This window comes from Ostreococcus tauri (genome assembly GCF_000214015.3).
Source record: "Ostreococcus tauri WGS project CAID00000000 data, contig chromosome 01, whole genome shotgun sequence".
Classification (NCBI taxonomy): domain Eukaryota; kingdom Viridiplantae; phylum Chlorophyta; class Mamiellophyceae; order Mamiellales; family Bathycoccaceae; genus Ostreococcus; species Ostreococcus tauri.
Genome location: NC_014426.2, coordinates 858,096 through 884,254, shown reverse-complemented (window position 1 = coordinate 884,254; position 26,159 = coordinate 858,096). Strand labels below are relative to the sequence as shown.

At 59.6% G+C, this 26,159-nt stretch overlaps 18 protein-coding genes across 18 annotated transcripts; 8 read left to right on the top strand and 10 right to left on the bottom strand.

The window, feature by feature from the left end:
* Positions 1-18: 18 nt before the first annotated feature.
* On the bottom strand, positions 19-3,927 carry OT_ostta01g05440 (Armadillo-type fold; the record flags this gene model as incomplete). The annotated part of the gene is made up of 1 exon (XM_003074550.2): positions 19-3,927. One exon carries the CDS (start codon positions 3,925-3,927, stop codon positions 19-21), a length of 3,909 nt encoding a protein of 1,302 aa, XP_003074597.2.
* Positions 3,928-4,434: 507 nt separating this feature from the next.
* OT_ostta01g05430 (Arf GTPase activating protein) lies at positions 4,435-5,700 on the top strand (the record flags this gene model as incomplete). Its single annotated transcript, XM_022985465.1, has 1 exon — positions 4,435-5,700. The coding sequence occupies one exon, from the start codon at positions 4,435-4,437 to the stop codon at positions 5,698-5,700; it is 1,266 nt and encodes a 421-aa protein (XP_022838338.1).
* A 9-nt stretch (positions 5,701-5,709) lies between these two features.
* OT_ostta01g05420 (WD40 repeat) lies at positions 5,710-7,617 on the bottom strand (the record flags this gene model as incomplete). Its single annotated transcript, XM_003074547.1, has 1 exon — positions 5,710-7,617. The coding sequence occupies one exon, from the start codon at positions 7,615-7,617 to the stop codon at positions 5,710-5,712; it is 1,908 nt and encodes a 635-aa protein (XP_003074594.1).
* Positions 7,618-7,741: 124 nt separating this feature from the next.
* On the bottom strand, positions 7,742-9,397 carry OT_ostta01g05410 (Pentatricopeptide repeat; the record flags this gene model as incomplete). Its single annotated transcript, XM_003074546.1, has 1 exon — positions 7,742-9,397. One exon carries the CDS (start codon positions 9,395-9,397, stop codon positions 7,742-7,744), a length of 1,656 nt encoding a protein of 551 aa, XP_003074593.1.
* Positions 9,398-9,665: 268 nt separating this feature from the next.
* OT_ostta01g05400 (Superoxide dismutase, Nickel-type) lies at positions 9,666-10,487 on the top strand (the record flags this gene model as incomplete). Its single annotated transcript, XM_022985464.1, has 3 exons — positions 9,666-9,687; positions 9,880-10,220; positions 10,266-10,487. The coding sequence occupies 3 exons, from the start codon at positions 9,666-9,668 to the stop codon at positions 10,485-10,487; spliced, it is 585 nt and encodes a 194-aa protein (XP_022838337.1).
* Positions 10,488-10,709: 222 nt separating this feature from the next.
* OT_ostta01g05390 (BolA protein) lies at positions 10,710-11,147 on the top strand (the record flags this gene model as incomplete). Its single annotated transcript, XM_022985463.1, has 1 exon — positions 10,710-11,147. The coding sequence occupies one exon, from the start codon at positions 10,710-10,712 to the stop codon at positions 11,145-11,147; it is 438 nt and encodes a 145-aa protein (XP_022838336.1).
* Positions 11,148-11,366: 219 nt separating this feature from the next.
* Positions 11,367-12,203, top strand: OT_ostta01g05380 (Short-chain dehydrogenase/reductase SDR; the record flags this gene model as incomplete). The annotated part of the gene is made up of 1 exon (XM_003074544.2): positions 11,367-12,203. One exon carries the CDS (start codon positions 11,367-11,369, stop codon positions 12,201-12,203), a length of 837 nt encoding a protein of 278 aa, XP_003074591.2.
* Positions 12,204-13,042: 839 nt separating this feature from the next.
* Positions 13,043-13,544, bottom strand: OT_ostta01g05360 (Ribosomal protein S6; the record flags this gene model as incomplete). The annotated part of the gene is made up of 2 exons (XM_022985462.1): positions 13,043-13,240; positions 13,362-13,544. The coding sequence occupies 2 exons, from the start codon at positions 13,542-13,544 to the stop codon at positions 13,043-13,045; spliced, it is 381 nt and encodes a 126-aa protein (XP_022838335.1).
* A 351-nt stretch (positions 13,545-13,895) lies between these two features.
* On the top strand, positions 13,896-14,966 carry OT_ostta01g05350 (unnamed product; the record flags this gene model as incomplete). The annotated part of the gene is made up of 1 exon (XM_003074541.2): positions 13,896-14,966. One exon carries the CDS (start codon positions 13,896-13,898, stop codon positions 14,964-14,966), a length of 1,071 nt encoding a protein of 356 aa, XP_003074588.2.
* Positions 14,967-15,097: 131 nt separating this feature from the next.
* On the bottom strand, positions 15,098-16,618 carry OT_ostta01g05340 (P-loop containing nucleoside triphosphate hydrolase; the record flags this gene model as incomplete). Its single annotated transcript, XM_003074540.1, has 1 exon — positions 15,098-16,618. One exon carries the CDS (start codon positions 16,616-16,618, stop codon positions 15,098-15,100), a length of 1,521 nt encoding a protein of 506 aa, XP_003074587.1.
* Positions 16,619-16,837: 219 nt separating this feature from the next.
* OT_ostta01g05330 (Protein of unknown function DUF1674) lies at positions 16,838-17,221 on the bottom strand (the record flags this gene model as incomplete). The annotated part of the gene is made up of 1 exon (XM_003074539.1): positions 16,838-17,221. One exon carries the CDS (start codon positions 17,219-17,221, stop codon positions 16,838-16,840), a length of 384 nt encoding a protein of 127 aa, XP_003074586.1.
* Positions 17,222-17,356: 135 nt separating this feature from the next.
* OT_ostta01g05320 (Proteasome B-type subunit) lies at positions 17,357-18,155 on the top strand (the record flags this gene model as incomplete). The annotated part of the gene is made up of 2 exons (XM_022985461.1): positions 17,357-17,384; positions 17,575-18,155. 2 exons carry the CDS (start codon positions 17,357-17,359, stop codon positions 18,153-18,155), a joined length of 609 nt encoding a protein of 202 aa, XP_022838334.1.
* Positions 18,156-18,266: 111 nt separating this feature from the next.
* Positions 18,267-19,859, bottom strand: OT_ostta01g05310 (unnamed product; the record flags this gene model as incomplete). The annotated part of the gene is made up of 1 exon (XM_003074537.2): positions 18,267-19,859. One exon carries the CDS (start codon positions 19,857-19,859, stop codon positions 18,267-18,269), a length of 1,593 nt encoding a protein of 530 aa, XP_003074584.2.
* Positions 19,860-20,167: 308 nt separating this feature from the next.
* Positions 20,168-21,088, top strand: OT_ostta01g05300 (Phytanoyl-CoA dioxygenase; the record flags this gene model as incomplete). Its single annotated transcript, XM_003074536.2, has 1 exon — positions 20,168-21,088. One exon carries the CDS (start codon positions 20,168-20,170, stop codon positions 21,086-21,088), a length of 921 nt encoding a protein of 306 aa, XP_003074583.2.
* A 59-nt stretch (positions 21,089-21,147) lies between these two features.
* Positions 21,148-22,137, bottom strand: OT_ostta01g05290 (Glycoside hydrolase-type carbohydrate-binding,subgroup; the record flags this gene model as incomplete). Its single annotated transcript, XM_022985460.1, has 2 exons — positions 21,148-21,771; positions 21,871-22,137. 2 exons carry the CDS (start codon positions 22,135-22,137, stop codon positions 21,148-21,150), a joined length of 891 nt encoding a protein of 296 aa, XP_022838333.1.
* Positions 22,138-22,296: 159 nt separating this feature from the next.
* On the bottom strand, positions 22,297-23,448 carry OT_ostta01g05280 (G-protein beta WD-40 repeat; the record flags this gene model as incomplete). The annotated part of the gene is made up of 1 exon (XM_022985459.1): positions 22,297-23,448. One exon carries the CDS (start codon positions 23,446-23,448, stop codon positions 22,297-22,299), a length of 1,152 nt encoding a protein of 383 aa, XP_022838332.1.
* A 61-nt stretch (positions 23,449-23,509) lies between these two features.
* OT_ostta01g05270 (unnamed product) lies at positions 23,510-23,725 on the top strand (the record flags this gene model as incomplete). Its single annotated transcript, XM_022985458.1, has 1 exon — positions 23,510-23,725. One exon carries the CDS (start codon positions 23,510-23,512, stop codon positions 23,723-23,725), a length of 216 nt encoding a protein of 71 aa, XP_022838331.1.
* A 281-nt stretch (positions 23,726-24,006) lies between these two features.
* OT_ostta01g05260 (2-isopropylmalate synthase, bacterial-type) lies at positions 24,007-25,935 on the bottom strand (the record flags this gene model as incomplete). The annotated part of the gene is made up of 1 exon (XM_003074534.2): positions 24,007-25,935. One exon carries the CDS (start codon positions 25,933-25,935, stop codon positions 24,007-24,009), a length of 1,929 nt encoding a protein of 642 aa, XP_003074581.2.
* Between the last annotated feature and the right edge of the window lie 224 nt (positions 25,936-26,159).

Here is a 26,159-nt window from a genome sequence, read left to right as displayed (position 1 = left end):
AAGCGATACAGTTTCCTTTCAACGTCGACGCCGTCTAGAACGCTTCTCCTCCGGATCTATGTCGACATCCACGGCGGCTGTCATCTGCACGTCGCCCCTCGTCGCCTTGTCAACTCTTCGATTTCTAGCGGGAGTACTCGCCGTCATATTTTCCGACAAAGGTCCGGGAGAAGTGGGAGGAGACGAAACCACGACGAGCGCTGTGTTTGTGTCGACGTGTTCGTAATCGTCTTCGCTCTCATCTTCTTCGTCGAACTCGTTCTCGATGTCTCCATCTACCACGTCCACAATGGGCTCTCGACGAGCCCCTCGTTCCGGCATCGCTCGAGTGCCCGCAGTGAAAGACAGCTTGGTCTGCTTGAGCGGCTTACCTTTTCCACCCATTGCCGTTGATTTGGTGCTCTTCGGCCGCGGGCGCTTCTGCGCTTGCTTTGGATCCGCTTTGTTCGATGTCGAGGCGATGGGCACAGAACGCACGATGACGTAGCCACGAGGCAAATGCGAGTAGTCGCCAAGTCCAGGTTGTGCTCCCTCTTTCGCGGGCGGACCACTCGCCATGAACGGCGTCGTCTTAAACAATTGAGTCGGATAGACCACGTGACCTGGAAACTTGCTGGCATCCCACCCCTTGGCTCCCGCGAGGTCCACCACGATGAAAAGGACCAAGTCGCTCAACGAATACATCAGTTCCGAGTTGCCAGGGTTAACCTTGTCTAGCGTCGTCTTCAAACGTCGAAGCATCTTGCACGTGACAGGAATAGCATCACCATTCGTACCATTCGTGAGGATAGAGACGGCTGCGGAGACGATTAACTGGACTTGACGCCACCTCTGACCACGTTCTTCCATGCCTTCTTCAGCGGTTTTCGGCGCGAGCGGGTGACGTGTAAGAAGGAATACCATGTACACGAGCACGTACTCGGGCATGTGCACCAACAAGAACTTTGAGCCGTCCTTCGACTTATTTGTGGCTGCTTGCTCAGCCACTGCTGCAGAGCGCTGACGTTGTGTGGCAACCCAACTAGCGAACGAATCGTTCGCCAAATCGCGGACACTCTTGTCTTTGTCCACAAGAGCGAGAGCGAGAGTAGCAGCCCACATCATCGGTAGCATGCGTTCGTTCGGTCTAACGACGAGGCCAGCCTTAAGCTCGGAGATCATTTCATAACGCATTGTCGCCGATTCGCAATCATGCAAGAACATGGACACGCACACCCACGCGTCTGGCTTAACTAAGCCGATCGCAGCGTAGCGAGAGATGATCTGCATCGCCTTGCACGCCGTAAACCGTAGGTGCATCGCATCCGCGCTGACATAATCTTCGAAGATCCCCGCTTCAACGTATGATTTCGGTTCGGCGTAGCTGTGGAGCAACTCGATGACTCGCGTCGTAAACGACGATTCGACGGTGTCTGCGGCCGTGCGATGCGCGGCAGCTTTGGTGAGAGCCTTCAAACCGTAAGCTTGTAGATGCGCCAGATCACTCACGACACCGACGGCAACTCGTCCTTTCGTCGGTGGTCGCATCAAAAGTGTGTGTGTGATGTACTGTTCGACCTCAGCGAGTTGTAACATGAATGTTTGCTGGTGGAAGCGACCAATAGTACCAACCGCACCCAGCACCGCCGGCAAATCTTGATCAGAAACCAGGTCCTCCGCGAGCATCTCGACCATATCAAAGTACACCTCGGCAAGTTGTCCAGCTGTGGCGCCAGCGAGAGCATCGGTCGAATCGATCTGCTCATCGAGTCCCTTTTGTAAGAGCCCGAGAGCCTTGATCGCCAGCTTAGCCTGTTCGTGATCGCCTCGAGAACACTTTGCCTTGAGCTTTTGCCAGATCGATCCACGACGCGGCGTCAACTTCAGTGCACTCGCCGCTTCTGAAGCAATTCTACACGTCAAGGTGACCGTTTGTTTATCTTTAGCGTCAAGTAACTCATCCACCTCATCGCCGCAGCCCGAGAAAAGTTTTGGAAAAGTTTCGGCAAGAACGCACAAGTGCTCGAGAGCGACGATCACAGCTTGCGGCGCAGTGGACGTTTTGGACGATTGCGTCGATCGAGTGGCTTTACACGCAGCCTTTAGCGTACCGCGGACATGCTCTCGTCCGAACGGCGCAGATTGGTTCTTAAGCAAAAGAGCCTTGATGAAGTCCAAATCAACGCCTTGAGAGCTCGATTTCGCTCGCTTGATAGCGTCTTCTTCAGCTTTCACCGCGTCCGCAAAGGCCGTCTCCGGGTTCAAAATCGTTTGAATGCATCTGAAAATATTTCCATCTTTCTGCGCGTGCAGCGACATCATAGCATCTTTCGCCTTGTGTTGATCAGAAAAGTGCACTTTTATGGCGTCAAAAATCTTTGCCAGCGCCGCTTCCCCATCCTTCTTGTTCATACCGCTGAGTTTCGAACGAATCATCATATACTCCCGCATATCGGCCTGCATTTGCGCCTTGGCGAGCAGCAAGTGCTTCAAGCATCGAATTGTGAATGCATCAGCGAGATTCAGTGCCCGCAACCAGAACGTGCTTCGCACATCTGCGGACATCTTCGCAGGAAACATTGACGCCAGTACCGGTTCCACCGCATGCAGACGTACGTCTGGAATAGTGATGGCGCGAAGAAGGGCACACGGGATCCAGTCGAAACGCTTGGTCTCCCAAGCAGGCGCATCATCCGAGCAACGCTGCGCGTACGCACGGTAAGAGATGCACAAGCGCTTCAACGTGACCTTCCGCACGCTCGATTTCTTGTCCTTGATGCGTTCGCCTATTTCGAGCAGGAACTCGAGAGGGAACAGATCTGTCGACGTCGGCGCGTCCAACAAATCGCAGAGCACGCTCACCGTCGTTGATCGAACGCTCTCGTCAAAATCATGCAGGCGCTCTCGCAGTTGCTTGACGATGGTGGCGGCGGGAACAGACGTGAGCTCAGCATGCGGATCAACGCGTGACTTCAAGAACTTCGGGCTCCATTTCACCATCTCGAGACGAACCTCAACCGCCTTGTCGTTGAATCTTCGAGCGAACTCGAGCAAAAGATGTGGATAATCTTCAGCCGTTCTAGATTCCGCAAAGGCGAATACTCGACCGAAGAGTTTCACCGCGCGCAGGCGCACGCTCAAGTCATCCGCTTGCAAGTCATCAGTGACGGACGGCCACACGGTGACGAGCGCCGTAGGATCGCACACTGCGATTTCCTCGATAACATCGACGTGTCGCTTACTCAGCGGAGCCAGTGCACTGTCCTCGTCAACGCTCCCGTGCATGGCCTCTGTCAAAAAATTTTGGATTGGCGTGTGCAGCTGGTGCTCGCACTTTCGAACAAGCTCCACCGCTAACCTGTACGACGCCGGGTTCTCCGTTCGAACAGGATCGATCAAGCGCGAGAGCACCTCGAAGACAATGTCTGCCGGCACTGGCGTATCCTCGTCGCAACTCTCCTCGATCATCGTCGTCAAAACCTTTGAGATTTCCTCCGTCACCGTCGTCGAGTTTGACGCGTTCACCGCGTCCAACAACACTCTGAACAGGTCCCGCACCAGGGTATCCGCGCCGTCGCACTCTAGATCCAACATCGGAACGCACAGGCCGATGTTCGCGATGTTCATCAACAGACTCTTGGCTGACTCGAATTCTTCGCTCTCAATGGATTTCAAACTTCCCAGCGCATCCAGAAACAATTCGTACACGTCCCGCATCGCCTCGTCTCCCTCGATAGGCGCGTCTGGCGCGCACACGCGCATGATATCTGAAACGCATAGCGCTGTGAGCACGCGCACCCGCTTACTCTCGTGCGTCATCACGAACCGAGTCGTGAGCGCCTTGGTCGTATCTAGCAGCGCCTTCGCGCCGTCGCCGCCTTGATCCACCTTACTGAGCGCATCCGCGAGCGCCTGCGTTCGCGCGCGCGATGCATCGTCACCCGTCATCGTCAATCACTCCTCAAAGTCACCGCGTCTTCGCTCAACCCGCGCGTCGCGCTCAAGGCGTCAGATGCGCGCGAGAAATCCGAACGACCAAAAAACTCCGAACGCACCTCCAGAATCTTCCCCGCGTCCCCGTTCCGGTTCGCGCTCGCCCCCTTCGTCTTCGCCCTCGCGACTTTGTCAAGATCTTTCCCGAGCGCGACGCATCGATCGATCGCGCTCGACGTCATCCTCGCGCGCGCGCGGAGTGAAGACGACGCCTCTGGACTGTCGTTGTTTTTCAAATTTCCTCGCTTGTGAAGAAGCCGTGTCATTTTTTCGTTTCTTCCGGAGGTCTCCTCGGGCGCGTCGAAGGCGTTCACACCGACGCGCGGGGTCGTGCCGCGAGGACGATCGGGTAGAGACGTCGACGACGGACCGTCACGGGCTCAGACGGATCGAAGAGAGCGCTGAGAGGTGCACGCGCGAGGGACTAAGGGCGATCTTCGACGGAAACGAAAGACTGTCGTCATGAGTATTCGTGACGAAAAAGCGATCGATAACGCGGCGCGCGACGCCCTGTTCACCGCGCTTCTGCGTAAAGGTGGGAATCGAGTGTGCTTCGACTGTGGGTCGCCGTGTCCGAAGTGGACGAGTAAGAATTTTGGGGTTTTCGTGTGCTTGGATTGCAGCGGCGTGCACCGGTCGCTCGGCGTGCACGTGACGGCGGTGAAGAGCGCGAACATGGATCGGTGGACGGACGGTGAGCTGGACGTGTTCAGAGTGACGAAAGGGAACGACAAGGCGCGGGCGTTCTTTTCGAAACACGGTTGGAGCGCGGCGGAGCGAGGGCGGATTGGGCAGAAGTACACTTCTCGCGCGGCGATGCTGTACCTGAAGCAGATTCAGAAGGAGGTGGAGGAGCTTCGAGCAGCGGGAGAGATGGCGACGACGATGACGTCGCCTCGAGCTGGGAACATGCAGGAGGATGATGACTTCTTCAAATTGACGGAAAGGGAGGCGGCAACGAAGAAGGCAGTCGAGGTACCAAAGTCCGCAGCCACTCAGGTGCCTGCGAAGGCGGAGACGATGCAGCGACAGACGATCGAGGTCAAGAAGCCGATTTTATCGAAACCCCGCAGTTCGATCTTCGCAAAGCGTCCGATGATGAGTCTGCCGAAGACGAAGACCGTTCTAACTCCCCAGGGCATGATGCCAAAGACGCCAGTAGTTGCGCCTCCTGCGGAAGGGCCGGAGTTTCACGACGCCGTGGAAACCGTTGAGGAAGCCAAGTCGCCGGTCGCGAGAGATGAACCGTCGCCGATCTGGGCACCACAATCAGCTCCAGCGCAACCGGCACTCCTGCAGCCAGAGGTGAAGAAGGCGACGAACATCGGTCGATCCGCGGACGGTCACGTCATGCTCCTCAAACCAAAGTTCACGTCAAGCGTATCTTCTGAGGCAAAATCAAGCAGTCCGAGTGGAACGTACAAGCCCAACTACTACAGTAATCCCGACCCTCGATACGGATTGCACAACATTCAGGGCGCGCACGCGCAACACTCGGCCGTTGGCAGGTACTCCGGTGGCAACCAAGGGAACTCAACGAGCTCGGCGTCGTCGTACGATCCCTCCTACGGGGAAGAAGATGTCAACCTTTCGACGTCTAGTTTGATGCAAAAGATGAAAATTGCCGCGAAGGATGATCTACATAAGGTCAGAGAGGTAGCTTCTCGAGGCTTCAATGTCGCAAAGGGCTTCGCGCGAAATGTTTACGAAGAATTGCAAAAGTCATAGACAGCGTCTCTAGTTGTATTTCAACGTAATGCTCAGCATGGAAATTGTCTCCAACGGTCTATCACCCTTGTCGCACTTGGCACATTCAATGGCTTTGACGACGTCCGAACCTCTCGTCACGCGACCGAAAACGGTGTGCTTTCCATCGAGCCACGGTGTTGCCACCGTGGTGATGAAAAATTGTGAGCCATTCGTGTTCGGTCCAGCGTTCGCCATCGACACCGTGAAAGGCCGATCGTGTTTCAGGTCGCGCACGATCTCATCCTCAAATTCCCCACCCCAAATCGAATGCCCACCGGTGCCGTCTCCAAGAGGATCACCAGTCTGAATCATGAAGTTCTTGATAACGCGATGGAAGACGATGCCATCATAGTAACCGTTTCTAGCATGCGTACTGAAGTTTTCGCAGGTCTTGGGGCACTCGTTAGTGAAAAAGTCAACATGAATGTCACCAAGCGTCGTGTGAATCACGGCACTCGTCGCTAAACCCGATCTCGCCGACGGCAGAGATGAAGAAGCGAGCATTTCCTCCGCGCGCGGCTTTTCGTTGAAGACGTCTCGACCCGTTGCGACGTCATCTCCTTCTTCCGGCTCACGGCTAGAGAAAATGTACATGCGTACTTTGTTGAACGCGCACGCGACGATCGTCGGATCCTTTTCTGCAACTTTGACATCCTTGCCAGAACCTCTTGCGCGCTTGTCTTTTTGCGGCACTCCTTGAAACAGTGCCAGACGAGTAAATCGCTCAGTGTTCTCGACTTTGCCGATGATTCGAGGACACCTGTTCGTTACTAAGTTCACCACCTTGATCCCTAAGTGCGTGGCGTAGATCAAGAAGTTCCCGCTCTCGTCAAAAAGGGCGTTGGGCCAAGCCCACTTTTCGAGAGACGTGGACATCTCTCGCTCGACCGCGAGCCTGCGCCCGAAATCGATATCCTCTAGTGCATACTTTTCATTGCCGCTGCGCTGAATGTCCTCCGCGTAAGCCAGCGTCTCATCTATGTCCTTAATCAACTTGCCGTTCTTCCAACGAAAAATGCGCACATGTCTGTCCTCACCTGTCGTGCTAAACTTTTCGCCGTCCGCACTCACCTCAATGGTGTATGCGGTTGTCTTCCCCTTCGCCAACGCGAAGAGATCGGTGTCCAGTTTATACTTGAAATCCACTCCGGTGTTATTCGAGCTCGTGAGCGCGGCGAACTCATCCTCGGGCCTGGAAGACCAGTACTCCAACATGCCCTTCTCCTCCGCTGAAATCACGCATTGCTTTGCCGCGTTGTAACGCAACGCCGTTATCGCCGACCGGTGCAAATTTTCCAGCGTCTTCACCGGCTCCACACTCGACGATAACGCGTCGTACACTCGAATTACCCCCTTATCGTCCCCGATCGCGATCGCCTGCACTGCGTCGCCGCGTTTGTACACGAACTCGCAAGCGCTCGGCTTGAACTTCAACTTTAACATCATCACCATGTCAAAGTTCACAACGTCAAAAACCTTACACGTCTTATCCTCCCCGATCGTTGCGCACGCGCTTCCGTCCGCGCTCACGCACAACCCCACGATCTCGCTCGAGTGCGCTCGGAAGTGTTTGACGAACTCGACGCCCTGGTTTCGCTTCTTCCAGAACTTGATGTGTCCATCTCTCGACGCCGTGACGAAGAAATCGTGCGAGGGCGCGAACACGGCGTGCGTCACCACGTCTCGGTGCATGAACGATCGCTCGTACATCGACGCCGATGGGAGGGCGTCCAGGTAGACGGCTTCGTGGGCGAGCGTTTTGCGCTTCTTCTTGGCCGGCGGTGCGTCGGGTCCGAAGAGCCAGTCGCCAGGGGCTCCGACGTCGTCCGCGCTCGCGTCGTTGGGATGCGTGACATCGACCGGACGCGCGACCTCGGCGGGCGGGCCGTCGGACATGACGCGCGCGCGCGAGGCCGAAGTGTGACGATTGCACGTTTGGTGGATTTCAGAAAGCCGAGGCGGAGCCGAGGACTAACGAGCGGGAAATTTCAAACGGCGGTTATACATTTTACACGAATATTTACTCGGCGAGTGCTTTCTTCGCGCGCTGCTTGGCGCGCTCGAGTCGGCGAGAGGCGAGATCGTTCGGGGTGCCGGTGAGGAGACGGCCCATGTCGAGCGCTGCGACGGCTTGCTCGAACTCGCCCGCCTCGCAGAGGGCGCGCACGAGGTGAGCGACCGCGGGTTCACTGAAACTCTTGAGCGCGCCGTCGTCAACAAGAACGTCGTCGGAGAGGACACGAAGGGCGTCTTTCCACATCCCCGCTCGGCCTAGCGCGTCGAAGAGTTCCTCAAGCATGCGCTCGTTTGGACTGAGGCCGAATTCGCCCCTCGCGGCTTTATACAACGTGAGGGCGCCTGCGCCGTCATTTCGCACCTTGATCACGCTAATCGTTTGAATGAACGCGCCTGGATTGATTTTAATGCCTCGTTCACGGCCGAAACGAATGATATCAAGCGCTTCCTCCACATTTCCACGAGAGACGAGAGCTTCTGCGATAATGGTCACGCTCGTGCACGTCATGGGCACACCACGCTCCAGAGCCTTTCGTAACTCCAAGCGCCCGCGATCGATGTCATCCCCGGCGACGCATAGACGGAGTAACGCCTTGATCATGCGTTCCGATGGCTCGATGTTCAAAAACGCGCCCATGTCTGCAAATGTGAGCGCCTGTGCGAGCTGATCTGGTTGCGACGCCACATGCTCGTAGGATTCGACGAGCAGCGTTATCGTGCGCTCTGTGACCTTGATACCTTGCTCGATGGCGTCCATGAACACACTCAGCGCGTCGATGATCCGCCCAGACTTCGAGCAAGCTCTAAGCAAAGCGTCTATTGTTGAATCCGTGTACTTGATGCCTGCGTCTCCACCGCGTTCGAAATATTTCATCGCCAAGTCCGGTTCTTTCGCCTTTGCGCACGCCAAAATGACGAGCGAGAGCGAGCTCTCATCCGGTGGCGGCTCGACTCCGGCGAGCATGTCGTCGAAAAATTTGGTCGCGAACGCGTGGTCTCCCTCGTCCTTGGCCGCGTACAGAAGCGTGTTCGCGTGTCCCGTCTCAGCGACGATGTCGCCACCGATTGCGGTTGCCTCGCGATACATTTTCTCCGCACTCGCCAATCCCTCCACTCCGGCGCAGCACTGAAGCGCGATTTTCAATAGCCTCGCGTCGACGGTCTTCACTTCGTTCTCTTTGAAAATCGTCATGGCCAAATCTTCCCTACCGCACAAGCGAAACACCCGCATCGCGTTCGCGAGCGAAACCTCGTTATGGTACCCCCGCCCACTCTTCCACACCTCCATCACGATCTCAACCGTCTCCGCGTCCCTCTTCTCATCCTTCAACCGCCCCTTCGCCCGCTCCTCTCTCAACTCTCTCGCGCACGCGGTGATGAGCGCGTCCAACGCGAACGAGTTCATCGTCCCTCCCGACGACACCGCCTCTCGCATCACCCCCATCGCTTCCCGCACGTCACTTCGTCGTCGACACAACGCTCTCGCCAGCTCACTCACCGTGTACGCACTCGGTCGCGTCTCCAGGCGCATCGCGTCCCACACCTCTCGCGCTCTCCGTTTGCCATCCGCCTCCGTCTCCGCCCTCGCCGCCGCTCGAATCGCAAAGTTCCACGCCCGCGTCGTCATCCCCGGATCACCCAGAGCTCGATCCCGGACCATGCTCCACGCCTCCGCGCTCGCGCGCTCGTCCGCGCCGTCCCGAGGCGCGCCCGCGAGTTCGCGAAGTCGTCCCTCGCGCGATGACGATTCGGTCTCTCTCCGCCCCCCCTCGCGCGCGCTCGGTCGCCCGACGCGACGGAACGACGACGCATCACCCCTCGAGCCCACGGCGCGCGCGCGCGTCGACGGCGCGCGCGCACGGAGACGCATTCCACCGAGCGAGCGGCGTCAGAGCGTGACGCATCGGAACCACCCCGGACTGGACGACATGCAAATCTTCGCTCGCACCGGTGCGTTCGACGCGCGCGCGAGGGGTTGGGGATCGCGGGCGACGTCGTGGACGTCGTCGGTGCGACGAGTGAGGACGCGGGGACGATGGGCGAGGAAGGAGACGCGTGAGAGTCGATGATGACGCGGTGGGACGTTCGAGTCGGCGACGCGCGCGACGCGTGCGACTGACGCGTGATCGCTGGATGACGCAGTGAGAGGACGAACGTTGGTCGTGCGCGACGCGCGCACGGTGGGCGACGCGACGGCGGCGCTTCGCGCTCGAGGCGAGACGTTTGATTACGTCACGAACGCGCGCGGACGCGTGTTGCGCTCGGACGACGTCGTCGAGGGCGATTCGACGGTGCACGCGCGCGTGCGCGTGCTCGGTGGACACTGTCAGGTGCCTTGTGGGATCTTTGATGACCCGGCGATGGTGGCGCAGCTGCGAGAGATGAGCGCGACGATTCGCAAGGCGATGACGCAGATCAACGAGCTGTCCGCGACGAACACTCCGCTCGCGATTAACCAAATGACGCGATGGGTGATGACGAAGGTACGCTCCTTGACGCGAGATGGATTTTACTGACTGTTATCGCAGGAGGAGCACTGCGCGAAGATCATCACCATGATCGGTGAGTACTGCTTGTGCCAACGCGTCAAGGCGGCGGAGATGTCTCCGGAAGATTACGTCGACGCGCTCAAGATTCATCACCTGGTGATGCAGAACGCGATGAAATGCAAGCAAAATGTCGACACGGACTTTTGCTGCCACCTCGACCACTCTCTGGACGATCTGGCGAAGATGTATACCAAGGCTTGAACGCTTCCGTCCAAGCTGTGACTACGCGAGCGCCCGCGCGTTACGGCCGAGCGCGCGTGACGTCCTTCCGCCCCGCATTACTTACCTCGAGGGCATTCATTGTAACGAAAACCTGCACCGACGCACGTTTTAATCTCTTCTCTCGCCTTCTCTCGATCTTCGCCTCGTCCGAGTGTGCTCGCTCGCGCCGCCGTCCCGCACAACGAGCCTCTCGCTCGCCGAATGTTCACTCGGCTCGCCCCCGCTCAAGTCACCGCTCCCACGGCCACCGAACGAAACCGCGTCAGCCGCGGCGCCTCCGTCGTCACGAGAGTCCGCCCCGACGGCGGCGCGTGTCAAGAGACCGCGGGCGCGAAGATGAACGTCGGTCGCCCGGTGTACACCGCGATCACGCAAAAGCTCACGCGCGCGCTCGCCCCGACGGTTCTGAACGTCATCGATGAGAGCGCGATGCACGCCGGGCACGTTGGGAACCCCTCGAGAGGGGATCCGAGCGCGGAGACGCACTTTCGAGTGGAAATCGTGAGCGACGCGTTCGAGGGCAAGCGACAGGTGATGCGCCACAGGATGATTTACGACGCGCTGAGCGAGGAGATGGATAACCCGATCCACGCTTTGCAGCTCAAGACGAAGACCCCGAGCGAGGTCTCGAGCGCGTGAGCGTCGCGCAGCTGTATTATGAATCGTACACCATTTTTCTCGCGCGACGGCGACGCGGCGGAGACCGCCTCGCGCGGCGCCCACCTCGGCACACGTCGACGCGTCGATATCTCGCTCGACATGTCCGCCGCCGCGTTCGCCCGTCGGGCGATATCATCGTTTCGCGTCAGCGCCTCCAGAACCGTCGCTCGTCGTGTCGGCACCGCACCAGTCGCTCGAATGTCCACTGGGACATCAATCGACGTCACGACCCCCTTCTGCGCTTTGATTCAGGGCGCCGCGCGCGGCCAAGGCCTGGAGCTCGCGCGTCAGCTCATCGAGCGCGATTCCGAGGTCTTTGGTGGTCGTGCCGCGGGCGGAGTCGTCGTCGCGACGTGTAGGGACCCGGCGAACGCGAGCGAGCTCAACGCGCTCGCGGCGAAGCACCGAGGACGAGTGCGCGTGGTGAGAGTGGACGCGGCGGATGAGGCGTCTATGAAGGCGGCGGCGGAGATCGTGGAGAAGGAAATTGGACGGTTGGATTTCATGGCTAACGTCAGCGCGGTGTTGACGGAGGGGAAGATGCGACCGGAGACATCCATCAACCGCACGGAGGCGGAGCACATGTTGAGAGCGTACACTGTGAACGCCGTGGGACCGACGATGATGATGAAGCACTTCTCACCCATCATGCTCAAGACGGCGGAGATAAACTCGAAGGAGGGTGGGAACGGCGGCGTGCCAGTGATTGCGAACTGGTCGGCGCGCGTGAGCAGTATTGGCGACAACGCGTTGGGCGGATGGCACTCGTACCGCGGTTCCAAGACGGCTCTGAACCAACTCACGAGGAATTGCTCGATCGAGTTCTCTCGTAAGAAGCATCCAATTATTGCGATGTGCGTGCACCCTGGCACTGTCGACACCAAGTTGTCCGAGCCCTTCAAGAAGAACGTGCCCGCGGACAAGCTGTTCACGCCCGAGTACTCGGTGCAGCGGTTGCTTGAAGTCATCGGGGGCGCCACGCTCGAACAATCCGGTAACCTGTACGATTACGCCGGCGCGAAGATCGATTGGTAACTAGGCCGCTGAATATCGATTCGTTTTAATTCCTATTCTTTATGTTACAGAGCGAAAAGCGTTCTAATGTTGCGTCTTGCCACTGTCGCGAAGAAAAAGTATTCGTCAGTATGCGAGGCATCGTGAAATGCGCACACGATGTGTATCAGAAGAGGCTGAAAAAACAGACGAATGGAAAACTCCTCAGACATCCAAGGAAGGAGGGGCCTGCACAAGTTCTCAAGCTAGGCATCCGACGAATCGGTAGCGAAAACTCTTAAGTTCGGGCACTGCGAATGGTTTCTTTGAGAAACGCCCTTGCTGTCTTCATCCTCGGAGAATTCCAATCGTCCCGTCGGCGAAAAGTTCATGACAGGAAAACGTGTCAGGTTGGTACATGTTCGATCACTGCTCATGCTCTGAGGGAATCCGAAAATGTAAATTGTCATCGTTCACGTTTGTTCCTGACACGTCTTCGAGCCGAGCAACGTTGCCTTGGTGATGTGTAACAGTGTCTTGAGTTTCCTCACGAAGAATCAGAGAAATCCGCTAAGATAAGATTGGTTCCTCATCGGCAAGCTCGTTCGAATACGCCGCGTTGAAAATGAAAACGTGATTGAAAAATAAAGAAAAACCGATTCGAGCGCGAGCCGGTTCCCACGTGAACGTCATCGCTCAGCGACTTTGCGTCGGTTAGAGCTAATAACTTGATCATCAAACTAACACCGGCCTTGGTGCGTAAGACAGGGATAACAGTTTGATCGTCATCCGCAAAATCATCGGCGAAGCGATGCGTTCACGTGATTTCACCTCGGGCCGCGCTGTCCCTCGCGTCGTCACGCACCTGATCAAAATCCCTCTTAAGACGACCTGCGCGCGTCGTAGCCCGGCATCGTGTTCGGATTTCTCGAATCCCGCGCCTTAAAATCGTTCAACCGCCTCAACGCGGGTTTCTTTGTGAACATCCATCGCAACACGCGCTCGTCGACGCGCAGCGCGTGCTCCGCTTCCTTCACCAGATCGGGCGGCGCGTTGAATGACATCTTCACAAATTGCGCCTGTCACGATAACCACCATCACATCGCGCACATCGTCAGTCTCTCCTCGCGCCGTTCGCCGTCACGTCATCGTCGCGCGCGCGCGTCTCTCGACCCTCGAAGCCCTCGCGCGCGCGCGCACCTCAAAGTGTCTCTCTCCCGGTCTCCGAAACTCATACGCCAACGTCCGCGCCCCGAACGACGTCACGTCCGTCACCACACCACCCCGTTCGATCACCGACGTCCCGAGCCTTCTGAGCACGTCCGCGCACGCCGTTCGCGGGACTTTCGCGCTGACCACGATCAAGGCGTCGTAGAGCACCATCCTCCCGCGCACCCGATCGCGTCGCTCGTCCGTGGCCCGAACGCGCCGCGCGCGCGGGCGAGGACGTCCGGCGCGTGGGCCACCGGGCGCGCGAGCTCGCGGGCGCCGGACGATGCGTCGGCGCGCGCGCGCGCGCCAGCCGCCGGTCGCGCATCGCACACACCCGCGCGGCGCCGACGATGCGCATCGCACACACCCGCGCGGCGCCGACGATGCGCATCACGCCGCGTCGTCGAGTCATGACCCAGAATCTCGGAGACTCGAGATATCGCCCCCCCCGCCCTCGACCCCGCGGCCGCGCGCGAGGTGCCGCGCCGCGCCCGCGCGTCACCGCAGGGCGAACCGCACCCGATGCCGACGACGACGCGGGCGATGCGATCGCGCGCGCGCGCGCCCGCGCGATCGGACTCGCGCGCGCGGGTGCGAGAGACGTCGAGCGCGAAGGAAGGGTCGGGGCCGACGCGCGGGCGCGAGGACGGCGGGCGGCGCGCGGGCGCTTCGCGCGGGCGAGGGAGGGATCGGGCGATTCGACGGGCGTCGTTGGTGAACGCGGCGTTCGCTGTGGTGCTCGCGGGATGTTTCTCGCCGATAGGGTTGGGGTTGGGAGGATGGCGCTCGGACGAGCTCTTCGACCTGGCGGGCGACGAACCGCAGATGGAATTCTTCTCGATATCGTCTTGGATCGGGCTAACACACCTTCGGGAGTTCGTGGAAACTATTTTCATTATGTGGGTGGGGGACGAGGCGGCGAACGCGCGTTGGGCGATGCGAGGGGAGGGTATGAACTTTGTGCGGGTCGGTTTGCTCGTGCTCGAGGGGCGATCCGTCGCGGGGACGGCAAAGTTGAAGTCTGTGTACAGATACATCGCGCTCGGTGCGAGCGCGGTGATTGGGATGTTGTATCGAACGGCGTTGAGTGGGACGAGTCCAGCAGCGCGGCGATTGCCGATGCTACGATTGTACAATTCCGCGCACAACGTTCTTCTCTTGAGCTGGGCGATGCTCGTGTTGTACGCGTGCACATTCATCTTTCATGACGATCCAGTGCAACTCTACTACCTGAAGAAAGGAACTCGTGTGGAGGCGGCGATGCAGAACTGGATGCTCGTGGGCATCACGACGTGCATTATGAGCGTACAAACAGCGTTGACGTCGCTTTCCACGGTGATGCAGGCAAAGTACTGCTTGTTACACGTATTCATCGAATCCGTCGCGCTGGTACAGATGCTCTGGCAAGAACTGAGCCTGGGTCTGTTCACGGCGGGCATCGTCGAGGGGCAAATATTCAATCATCTGTTCATTAAGCTCACGCTCGTGATACCACTCATTTACGGATACCTATCAGACAGGAATCGCTGCAACTCTCCACTTAATTCTCTGTCTGGTTCTCTCGGGAGCGCGGGAAGCCGCAGGCGAGCGTGAGGGGCGGTGATCGTCACAAGTGTGTGATGTAATACATGTCCTACCGACGGTACGAGGATTCAAATGTAGCTCAAGTCCTCGAATTGGCAACTTCTAAGTACCGGTAGTAGTTTTGTAAGTGTTCTCGCTTTTTAAGCCTCCGCAGCATTCGTAAGTTCAGAAGCGCTCTTCTTTACGCTCGCCTTGCGCGCCTTGGATCGAACGAGCTTTGCGCCAGAGACGCCGCGTCTGGCCAACCCCGCCTCGGCGCTTTCTCCGTCGATTATGACTTCAGAAATCATGGGATCATCAGGTACCTCAAACATGGCGTCGGTGAGCAACCGCTCGAGCAGAGTCCTCAAACCACGCGCTCCAGTTCCGCGTTTGACAGCCGCGCTCGCGATGTGAGCGAGGGCATCATCGGTGTACTGTAGTTCCACGCCATGCATATCCATGAGACGTTGAAATTGCTTGCCAATCGCGTCGCGGGGCTTCGTGAGAATGTCCACCAGCTCCTTCTCACCCAGAGCTTGCAGGGGCACGCACACCGGGAAGCGACCCACAAACTCGGGGATCAATCCGTAAGAGACGATATCACCGGTCTCTACCTCCTGCATCGCCTTGGCGGCGGCTTCGATCGCTTCTTTGCTGTTCGGCTCATCGCGAGCGGACACCGGTTTACCGAACCCAATGGAGCTCTTGGACTGCCGCTGTTGAATGACGTTCTCAAGACCAGTGAAAGCACCCCCACATATAAACAAAATGTTTGCTGTGTCCAGCGGGACGAACTGAGAGTTTGGGTTTTTTCTACCTCCCTTTTCGGGGACGTTCACCACCGTCCCTTCGACCATCTTCAGCAGCGCTTGCTGCACTCCTTCTCCTGAGACGTCCCTGGTGACGCTCACGGTGTCACTCTTGCGGGCGAGTTTATCGATTTCGTCGATGTAGACGATGCCACGCTGTGCCGCATTCACGTCAAAATTTGCGTTTTGTAACAGCTTGTGCAAGATAGACTCCACGTCCTCGCCAACATAACCGGCTTGCGTGAGAGTTGTTGAGTCCGCGATAGCGAACGGCACATTGGCAAACTTCGCCAGAGTTTTCGCCAAAAGCGTCTTCCCGCTCCCGGTGGGCCCACAGAGGATGATGTTTGACTTTTCAAGCGTTACGTCGTCGAACGAATTCGCAGACTCTGTTCGATCGTTTTCAAGTTCCCTCTCGACCGCCGACAAGTCCGCCGCCTCCCTGGCGCGCTGCTCCGACTCCGCCCCCACGCGTTTGTAGTGATTATACACCGCCACAGACAGCACCTTCTTCGCGTGCGCCTGGCCAACGATGTACTCGTCCAGGACGCGCACCATCTGTCGAGGCGTCGGTAGCTCATCGATCGCGTACGAGTTCAACCGCCCCGTCGCCCCCCCCATACCGGCGGTTCGACTGCCCCCCGTGGACGGAAGATCCAGCGGCGCGAACACCGCGGTCTCTCCGAGCAGACCGTGCGCGGCGAACCCAAGGGTTTCACGCGCCGCCGTCGACGAGGACGAACGCTTTCGATCGCGCGCGGTGTCGATACCACCACCGAACGCGGGAATCGAACGCCGAGTCAGCACCGACGAGCCGTTCGCACGAACAGCGCGCGCGCGAACGGCGCGGTGCAGCGCTCTGCGACGCATCGCGTGTTTCGCGCGTTGTCGTGTGAAACGAACGCCGTCGCGCGTCGCCCGTCTCTGGGCGCGCGCGCGGACGAGTGGAGCCATGTGCCCAATTGTCTGATTATTCAACTGTCGAGGCGACGGTCGAGGCGACGCGCGCGCGTTCGACGAGCGATGCGCCGCGATCGAGCGATCGAGCGCATCGAGACGGATGAACACTACCGATGCGTCGCGTCCGAATTAAAAATCCGAAACCCTACCAGCCCTCTCCCAGTCGCCGTACCGCGTGGGCTCTAGTCCTCGCGGGCCGCCGATTTCATCCACGTCCACGCCTCGCGCGCGATGAAACGCCCGTCGTTTCTCAGCGTTTCGGGCCTCCGCTTCCGCCTTCGCGCGCTCCAACTCCTCCGCCGTGTGCGTCGCCCCCGCGTTCGTCGCTCTCGGAAGCGTGGACGGATCGACGCGCGCGCGTCGAGGCGTCGACGTCGAAACAGCACGCTCGTCGCTCGTCGACGACACGGACGCGCTCGACGACGCGCCGCGCGCGAAGACGACCTCGAGCGCGCGCCAAGGCTTCGAAAGGGTGTTCGCACGTCCACATCGCGCGATCGTCGAGAGAGACATACGCGTCGCGTGACGCTGTGGCGCGTGACGAGCGCGAGCGACCGCGACGACCGGCAGAGCGCGACGCGTCGCCGCTCACCCCCTCGTGTCGTTCACCCCCTCGAGCGCGCGCGGACGTGCGGAAGGATGAGCATCATGAATCAGAACGGCTCCGCCATCATAGGTGCGCGCGCGAGGCGGCGCGAGAGCGAGAGAGAGGCGCGCGAGAGAGAGTTTTGAGATCGCGCTCGGTGACGACTCGACGCGACGACCGCGACCGCGGCGAGCGACGACGCGCGAACTCGATCGAAGCGTCGTGGTCGAATCACGGACTGACCGAAGCATGCGACCGGGCGTGTCTTTTCGCGACGTAGCGATGGTGGGGAAAGACTGCGTGGCGATCGCGTCCGATCTGCGCCTAGGCATCAACCAAAACCAAACCACGGCGGTGGATTACTCCAAGCTGCATAAGATTCACGACAAGCTGTGGCTCGGTCTCACGGGGCTGATCGCGGATCAGCTCACGCTGGCGCAAAAGCTTCGATTTAAGCACGATATGTACGAACTCAGGGAGAACCGAGTGATGTCGCCGAAGGTGTTTGCGAGTGTGGTGAGCACGACGCTGTATGAGAAGCGATTCCAGCCATACTACACCGAGCCGGTGGTCGCTGGGTTGGACAAAGACGGGAAGCCGTACATCACGAGCATGGACCTGATCGGGGCGGACGCATCGGCGGACGATTTCGTCGTGGCTGGGGACAACGTGGAGTCGCTCTTTGGCGTGTGCGAGTCATTTTATAGGAAGGATTTAGAGCCCGACGAGTTGTTCAACGTTATCGGTAACTGCTTGAACGCCGGCGTGAACCGCGATTGTTTGAGCGGTTGGGGGGGTATCGTGACATTGATCACCAAGGATGGGCCGATCACGCGTACGTTGAAGAACCGTATGGATTAGCAAAGCGCTCAGTAGACTTGAAGTAAAATTTTAGAGAAAATTGCCTCGTATGATTATTAGATAAACATTTTCAGACTACCGTAAGTCACGAAAAACAGAATAGCTCACGAGCTAAGGACAGGCACCGTAAGAAGTGTCGCGAAGAAGTGGTTCGTATTCTCCGTATCGCCGACGTTGTGCGTTGTGATACGCAGCAGCCGCGACAACGGCGCCGAAAACGGCAAAAACAGTCATCGTAGATGGCATCGCGGATGTCTCACGCGACAGTCCAAGTCTCGAAAACGCACCCCCGAGCGTAGATTCAGGGGCTGGCGCTGGCTCAGGCGTTGGCTCAGGCGTCGGCGTTGGCTCAGGCGTCGGCGTTGGCTCAGACGTTGGCTCAGGCGTCGGTGTTGGCTCAGGCGTCGGCGTTGGCTCAGGTGTTGGCTCAGACGTTGGCTCAGGCGTTGGCTCAGACGTTGGCTCAGGCGTCGGTGTTGGCTCAGGCGTCGGCGTTGGCTCAGGTGTTGGCTCAGACGTTGGCTCAGGCGTTGGCTCAGACGTTGGCTCAGGCGTCGGCGATGGCTCAGGCGTTGGCTCAGGCGTCGGCGTTGGCTCAGGCGTTGGCTCAGGCGTCGGTGTTGGCTCTGGCGTTGGCTCAGGCGTCGGCGTTGGCTCAGGCGTCGGCGTTGGCTCAGGCGTCGGCGTTGGCTCAGGCGTTGGCGTTGGCTCAGGCGTCGGCGTTGGCTCGGGCGTTGGCTCAGGCGTTGGCTCAGGCGTCGGCGTTGGCTCAGGCGTCGGCTCAGGCGTCGGCTCAGGCGTCGGCGTCGCTTCGGGGGATGTCGGCGCTGTGGGCGAGCCTCCGGCAAGTAATTTATCGAGCGCCGCTTTGGACTTCGGGCACTGCGCGTCGGCTGGGAAGTTGTCCACGGCTTCGCAGTGCCAGTCTTGAGCATCGTCGCTGTCGCTGTCCTTGTGCTCCACGAGACGGCAGCCCAGTCGGCCCGAGCAGGCCTTCTTTTGATGCGAGAGCATCATGCACTCGAAAATACAAGTGTCCTCCTTCACCTTGGAGTCGCACGCGTTCGGACCGACTTGGCTCCAGCATTGCCCGTAAGGAACCGCGTTAGGGACCCACTTGCAACCGGTCGTAGACCTGCACGCGTCTTCGGCGAGTCCGCCGTTGGCTTCGCACGTTTTTTGGCAACCTTGGAGCCCAGTATCGTCGGCGTACATGTCATTTTCGTTCGATTGACCGTTTCGAGATTTGACGTATTGCTCATCCAACTTATCACGCGGGCACGGCTTGTTGGTTTCAATCTCTGGTTTCGCTTCGCACACCTTTCCAGCATGCGCTTTGGCCGAGTTAGAGTCAACGAGGTTACATCCCACACGTCGTTCGCACACCTTATGCTGCTTGGTGAACCGCGCGCAGTCAGCGGAGCACGTCAACGGTCCGTCCGCCGCGGCGAGCGTGGCGACGTACTCATCCATCGATCGCTCACGCGCTCGCTTGAGATCACCCCACGTCAAGCGCGCCTGCGTCGCCACCGTTTTCGACTCTTTCGCCGCGCCCGAACCGCGAAGCCCTCGAGCGTGTCGCGCGCCGTGCGCCGTCGACGCGCACGCGGCGAGGACGGCCAACACCATCGCGCCCAACACCCCGCGCGCGGAGCTCGTCCCGCGCGCGCGGCGTCGCCCCGCGGCGCGCGCGGCGCGCGACATCTCGCGCGTCGTCATCGTTCTCGTCGACGCGATCGCCGCGCGATGGACGCGTGCGAGGTGTGCCGACGCGTTCGCGCTCGGTCGCTCGGACCCGGAGAAAACAGTTTCTGATGAAAAAAAAGAACAAGTAGCACCGCGACCGCGGCGGCACCTGACGGTAATTCATGACGCTCGCGCGCGCGCGCGCACCCGCGACCGTCGCGACGGGACCGCGGGAGCGATTTTGGCATCGTCGTCGATCTCGAGCGAACTCGCGCGTGATCACCAGGGCGAGCGACGGAGAAACGTCGACGTCGACGACGATGACGATGACGCCCGAGGAAAAGTTCGCGTTCGATCTCACCGGGTACATCGTGGTGAAAGGGGTGTACGACGCGGATGAGGTGAAGAGAATGAATGCCGCGATCGATAAGCGGGCGTCGGAGATCGTCGAAAGGAAGGGGCGGTTGCGCCTTGGCGGCAGTGCGGGGGATCCGCTCGCGGGAGACGGCGAGACGGGACGGGCGGATTTGGGCGGCATGTTGGCGTGGAGCGACGGTGATTGCGATGTGTTCCGGTCGATGCTCGCACATGAAAAGTTGGTACCGTATTATCACGAGCTCGTGGGTGAGGGTTATCGCATGGATCACTTGCCGCTGATGATTCAACAAAAGACGGGCGCGGACGGGTTCGTGTTTCACGGAGGACGGATGAATCCTGACGGTACGTGGTGTCAAGAGCTGGCGTACACATGCGAGGGAGGAAAGTTATATAATCAACTCATCGGCGTGAGCGTGGCTTTGAGCGATACGATGCCGGGAGATGGTGGGTTCTGCATCATTCCCGGGTCTCACAAATCTAGTTTTCCGTGTCCGCAGGCGATTTTAGAGTACAAATCGCGTCAGGATCTCGTCGTGAACCCGAAGATCGAGGCCGGGGATGTCTTGATTTTCACCGAAGCGGCGACGCACGGGACGATGGCGTGGAAGGCTAAGCACACGCGCCGCGCGGTGTTGTATAGATTTGCGCCATCGACGTACGCGTACGGTCGCTCATACTATCCTACTTGGCCTGAGGGCACAGAGGATGAGAACATGACGGACGCACAGAGGGCGGTTCTGCAGCCACCACACCACGTGCGTTTGGATCGCACAACTTTGACAGACCGAGGCGAGGTCGCGGGCACGCAGACACGAGACGACTTTAAGAAGGAGCACGACGCAAAAGTCTTCGGTAACAAATATTTTTGAGTCGACAACATTTTTTTAGACATCGCTCTTTAATGAAAATGCATGCGATATTCGAGGTATTACGCCGAAAGAGTGGTGGTAGCGGTCCAAGATGTGCCCGGGGCGACGGTGACAGGGGTCACGGCGGCGGATTCGACGCACGCGAACTCTTCGTAGCACGCAGGCATGTCCGTCCAAGGCGTCCACACGACGGCCTCGGTCCACGCCTTGCTGGACTTGATCGTGACCGTGCGCTTACCCGTGGCGAGCGTGAGCGTCTCCGGGACACCGTAGTAGACGCTATCGATCGGACCCGAAAACTTGACGTCACCGTTGACGGTAGACTCCGATTCACCGAGGCGATCAAAAGTCTTGCACCCGTTCAAGCCGCCGACAGCCGCCTTGTTAATGTCCGCGGCGAGGTACGTGTGGAACGAGCCAGTGAACTCGAAAGCCTCCTCACCCGGGTTCTCAACGGTAAGAACCGCTTCGAGCGCGCCGTCCTTCAACGTCACGGTCTCCGTAACCTTGAAATCCTTGTCCCACATCGCTCGAGTGTAATCGCTTGGTGTGAGCTCCATCGTCATCGACGGCGGTTCGTCCGTCGTGCTCACCAACTTCCAATCGACATTACGCGCGAACCCGTGCACTTGAATCGCCCCCGGGCCGAACTGCGGCCAGCAGTGCGGTAAACCACCGGAGATCTACGCCCGAAATCAATACGATCGCACCCGTCAGTCTCTCGTCCGTTCGCTCGCGCTCTCGTCCCGCGTCCCGTCCCTCCTCTCGCCCTCTTCACGCACCGGCTTCGACTTATCGAACTTCGCATCGGGTCGGACGTATAACACATCGTCGCCACCCTTCGGTTTGAAGCTCGTGACGACGCCGCCGAACAGGTACACCTCCGCCGCGGTGCCGTCGCTCGCGGTGAGTCGAACAACATCGAGATCGCCCTGACCCTTTCCTTGCGTCGCCTTCCCGGCGCGCGCGACGACGCGCGAGCGGGCGGGCGCGCGCTGATGGACGCGGGCGGTGGTGATGGATTGACGCTGCGCGAAGACGGCCGACATCGCGATGACGACGCGCGTCTGTGAGTCCAGCGAACGGGATCGATGACGTGGTTGTTATCCAGTCCAGTCGGACGAGCGCGCGGGCGACGACGAAAAGGCGAGGCGAGGCGTGGAGCTATGATGCGTCATGCACAACGCGAATGGCTAAAGTAAGCGCGTTTATCGACGACGATCGAGACCGGGCGGGAGTCCGGGCGGTGGACGCGCGGGCGCGCGCGGGGGTGGGCGGCCTCCCGGGGGCGGACGAGCGGGCGGCGGACGAGCGGGCGGCGGACCGGGTCGGCCGGTCGGCGGCGCGGACGGTGGTGGGCGGTTGAACGACGGTGCGCCGGGCGGTGGGGCTGGTGGTGGGGCGCGACTCCGACCAGGAGGAGCGGCGCGCGGTGCCGATGCGGGACGGCGAGGCGGCGCCCCGGCTTGTCCCACCCCCGGAGGTAAACCGGGCGGTGCGTTCGGGCGAGGAACGGTTGTCGGAATCACTTCCTCGACTGCGCCGCCGGCTGGCATGCGGCCAGCCGCGGTGTCGCGTGCAACTTCACCCGGACGGTTTCTGCACCAAAACTTGGTCGTGTTATCCGCGGATCCGCTCACTAAGATGTGACCAGCCGGGTGCCACGCTAAGCTCAAGATCGCCCCTTCGTGACCGCCCTTGATCTCGGCGTGCGGCGCCTCGCCGGCACCGACGAGCCAATAATTCATCGAGCCGTCGAGCGATCCCGACGTGAAGAGTGGCTCGTGTGTGGGGTGCCAAATGACCTCCGTGACGTCCTTTCCATGACCGCGATACGTCCCAATTTCCTTAAGCATGCGCAAATCCCATACTTTTAACGTTTGATCCTTTGAACCGGTCACCAACCAGTTCCCATTTTTGTTCCATTTCGAACACGTAATCGCTCCTTTATGACCATGCATCGTAGTCGCGCAGTGTCCGCTCTTTGGATCCCACATCTTCACCGCGCCGTCCTTGCCCCCCGACGCGACAAGTCCCAACCACGGATGCCACTGCACCGTCTTCACGTCTCCGGTGTGCCCACTCAGCGTGTACTCAGTCTCCGCGCGAGCGAAATCTACAATTTTCACCGTCGCGTCGTCGCTCCCAGTTGCGAACTTCAGATCCGATCTTGCGAACGAGATCGATGTCACCGGCTCCTTGTGCACCTGAAACGACCGCAAATTATTAAACGTCATCTGAAAGTACTTCACGTTTCCCTCGTCATCCCCCGTGAGGAGCCAGTTATCGTTGTTACTGAACTCCGCGCACCGAATCGGCCCACTATGCGCCTGTAGGATCGTCTCAAAGTTGAACGACATCCCGTTCCACAGCGTGAACTCCCCGTTTTGTGAGCACGTCAGCAACCGCCGCCCGTCCGGCATGAATGCCACCTTGTTCACGCTCGTTCGGATCTTATTACTGCTCACGTGCACGAACTTCGTCGCGAATGACGTCGCGGGCAAGTGCGGGTACGCCACCGGGGGCATAAAGTCTAACAGAGCCCCGGGGAGCGGTCGAGGGAGGCACGCCGGGGAGTCCCAAGGATCTTTCGAGTATAAACGCTCCTCGACGTACCGCACGGTGGTGGCGGTGTAATCCACGGTTCGCCTTTGCACCGCCTTGCGTTCGGTACCGCCACCGTCGGCGTCGACGTAGACGTACGTGCTCATCGTGAATGCGGAGAGGCGCGTAGTGAAGAAATGACGAGGGCGGCGATCTCGGGGATTCGGCGCGAGGGAAACGCGGAGCGACGCGCGAGTCGAGGGACGCGCGTTTACGGTGGCGTCGAGCGAGATGAGTCGGCAATGTGAAATGGTTGAAAACGTAGACTTTAGTTTTCACACGAAATATCTAGGTGGCTGTGCTAGTGGCGACACTCATCGGCTGACGGGTTCGGCGTGTACGTACGCCTTGGCGACGTACTCAACCATACGGTTGAGCGCGATGACGTAGGCACGCGCAGACGAGACGACGATATCCGTGTCTGCACCGGTAGCCGTGAACGCGCGCATGGTCTTCTCGCCCGTTTGGACGTTGGTTTTGTAGACATCCGTGCCGAGCTTTTGTTCCACGCCCTCCTTTGGCTTGATGGTGATGGTAGTCTCCGCCATCGAGTTAATACCCTTAGTCACCGCGGTGACTCGGTACTCGGTGAGTACGACGTCCAAACCAACCAGCGCATCGATGGCCTTGAACGCGGCGTCGACCGGACCGGTGCCGACCACGGCGGAGATGTGTTGAGTGCCATCTCTGTTGTTCATCCTCACCGTCGCCGTGGGCAAACCGGTGGTGCCGCACACGACTTGAACGGTTTCCAAAGACCACGCCGGATCTTGGACGGATTCACCGTCACGCACGATTGCCAACAATTCGTCGTCGTTCACCCCACCGAGTTTCGTCTCTGCGACGAGCTTGAAGCGGTTGAAGACTTCATCGAGCGCCGCACCCTCCATCGGCACGCCGAGTTGCTTCAACTTGGAAGACAAGGCGTGGCGGCCGGAGTGCTTACCCATCACTACGCCGCACTCGTCCTCGCCTCGGAAATAACCGATTTGCTCCGGAGCGATAATTTCGTACGTGAGCTTATTCTTGAGCATACCGTCTTGGTGGATGCCGGATTCGTGAGCGAATGCATTCGCGCCAACAATCGCCTTGTGCGGCTGAATGGCCATACCACTGAAATTCTTCACCATCTGAGACGACGGGTAGATGTACACCGGATTGATACCCGTATAGGCACCCATCAATCGCTCTTGTCCACGCATGAAGATGGCCATAGTGACTTCTTCCAACGACGCGTTACCCGCACGCTCTCCGATGCCGTTGATGGTGCACTCAACCTGGCGCGCACCGTTGGCGACGCCCGCCAAAGAGTTCGCCGTGGAAAGACCTAAATCATTTTGACAGTGTGTAGAGATGACCACAGTCTCCCCCGCACCCTTCACGTTCTCCTTAATGCCCTTGATGAGCGTCCCAAACTCATCCGGCAAACAAATCCCGACCGTGTCCGGAATGTTCAACGTCGTCGCCCCCGCCTCGACCACGGCGTTCAGGATGCGGTACAAGAACTGAGGATCGGATCTACCCGCATCTTCCGGCGAGAACTCCACGTCCTCGCACCCGAGCGATCGAGCGTACTTGACGGCGTCCACGGCGATTTGCACCACCTCATCTGGGGTTTTGCGCAGCTTGTAGTCCATGTGGATCTGGCTCGTCGCGATGAAGGTGTGAATGCGCGGTCGCAGCGCGTGACGAACGCCCTCCCACGCCGCGTCGATATCCTTCTTATTCGCTCGCGATAACCCGCAAATAACCGGCACGTATCCATCCTCGTACACCTCGTTGCCAACCTTTTTCGCGATGCCTCGCACCGCCTCCAGATCGTCCGGACTCGCGATCGGAAACCCGGCCTCGATGACGTCCACACCGAGCTTCGCCAGCGACGTCGCGATATCCAGCTTCTCGCGACTCGTCAGCGTCGCTCCCGGGCTCTGTTCACCGTCGCGCAGCGTCGTGTCGAACACGCGCACGTACTTCGGGTCCGAGATAACCCCCGGAACGTACGCCGGTCTCGGCGCTCGCGTCACCGCGCTCTCCGACCCCACGGACGCCACCGCGACGAACCGCTCGCACCGCATCGATCCAAATCTCGCGCGCGCGACGCGCGCGACTCGATCGCGCCCGCGCGTCGACGTCCCGCTCGACGCCGCGGCGCCGCCCGAGGCCGATCGCGACGCGCTCTTCCGCGTCTGCGCCGCGCGCGCGATCGCCGCGCGCGACGCGGGCGCGGTCCACACCGCGTCCATCGTCGCTCGATCGTCCGCGCGCGCGCGGGCGTGGACGTGCGGCGTCGTCCCCGGCCGACGCGCGAGGCGACGCCGCGGCGCGCGCGCGAGCCGCCGAGGTCGACGGTATTTATCACCACGGGTCACGACCCGTCAGGTATTATGACACCGAACGCGCGCGCGATGGTCTGTCGGCGGCGTCGACTACGAGACTGGCGTCGATGGTCGGTCGTCGCTCGAGGTAT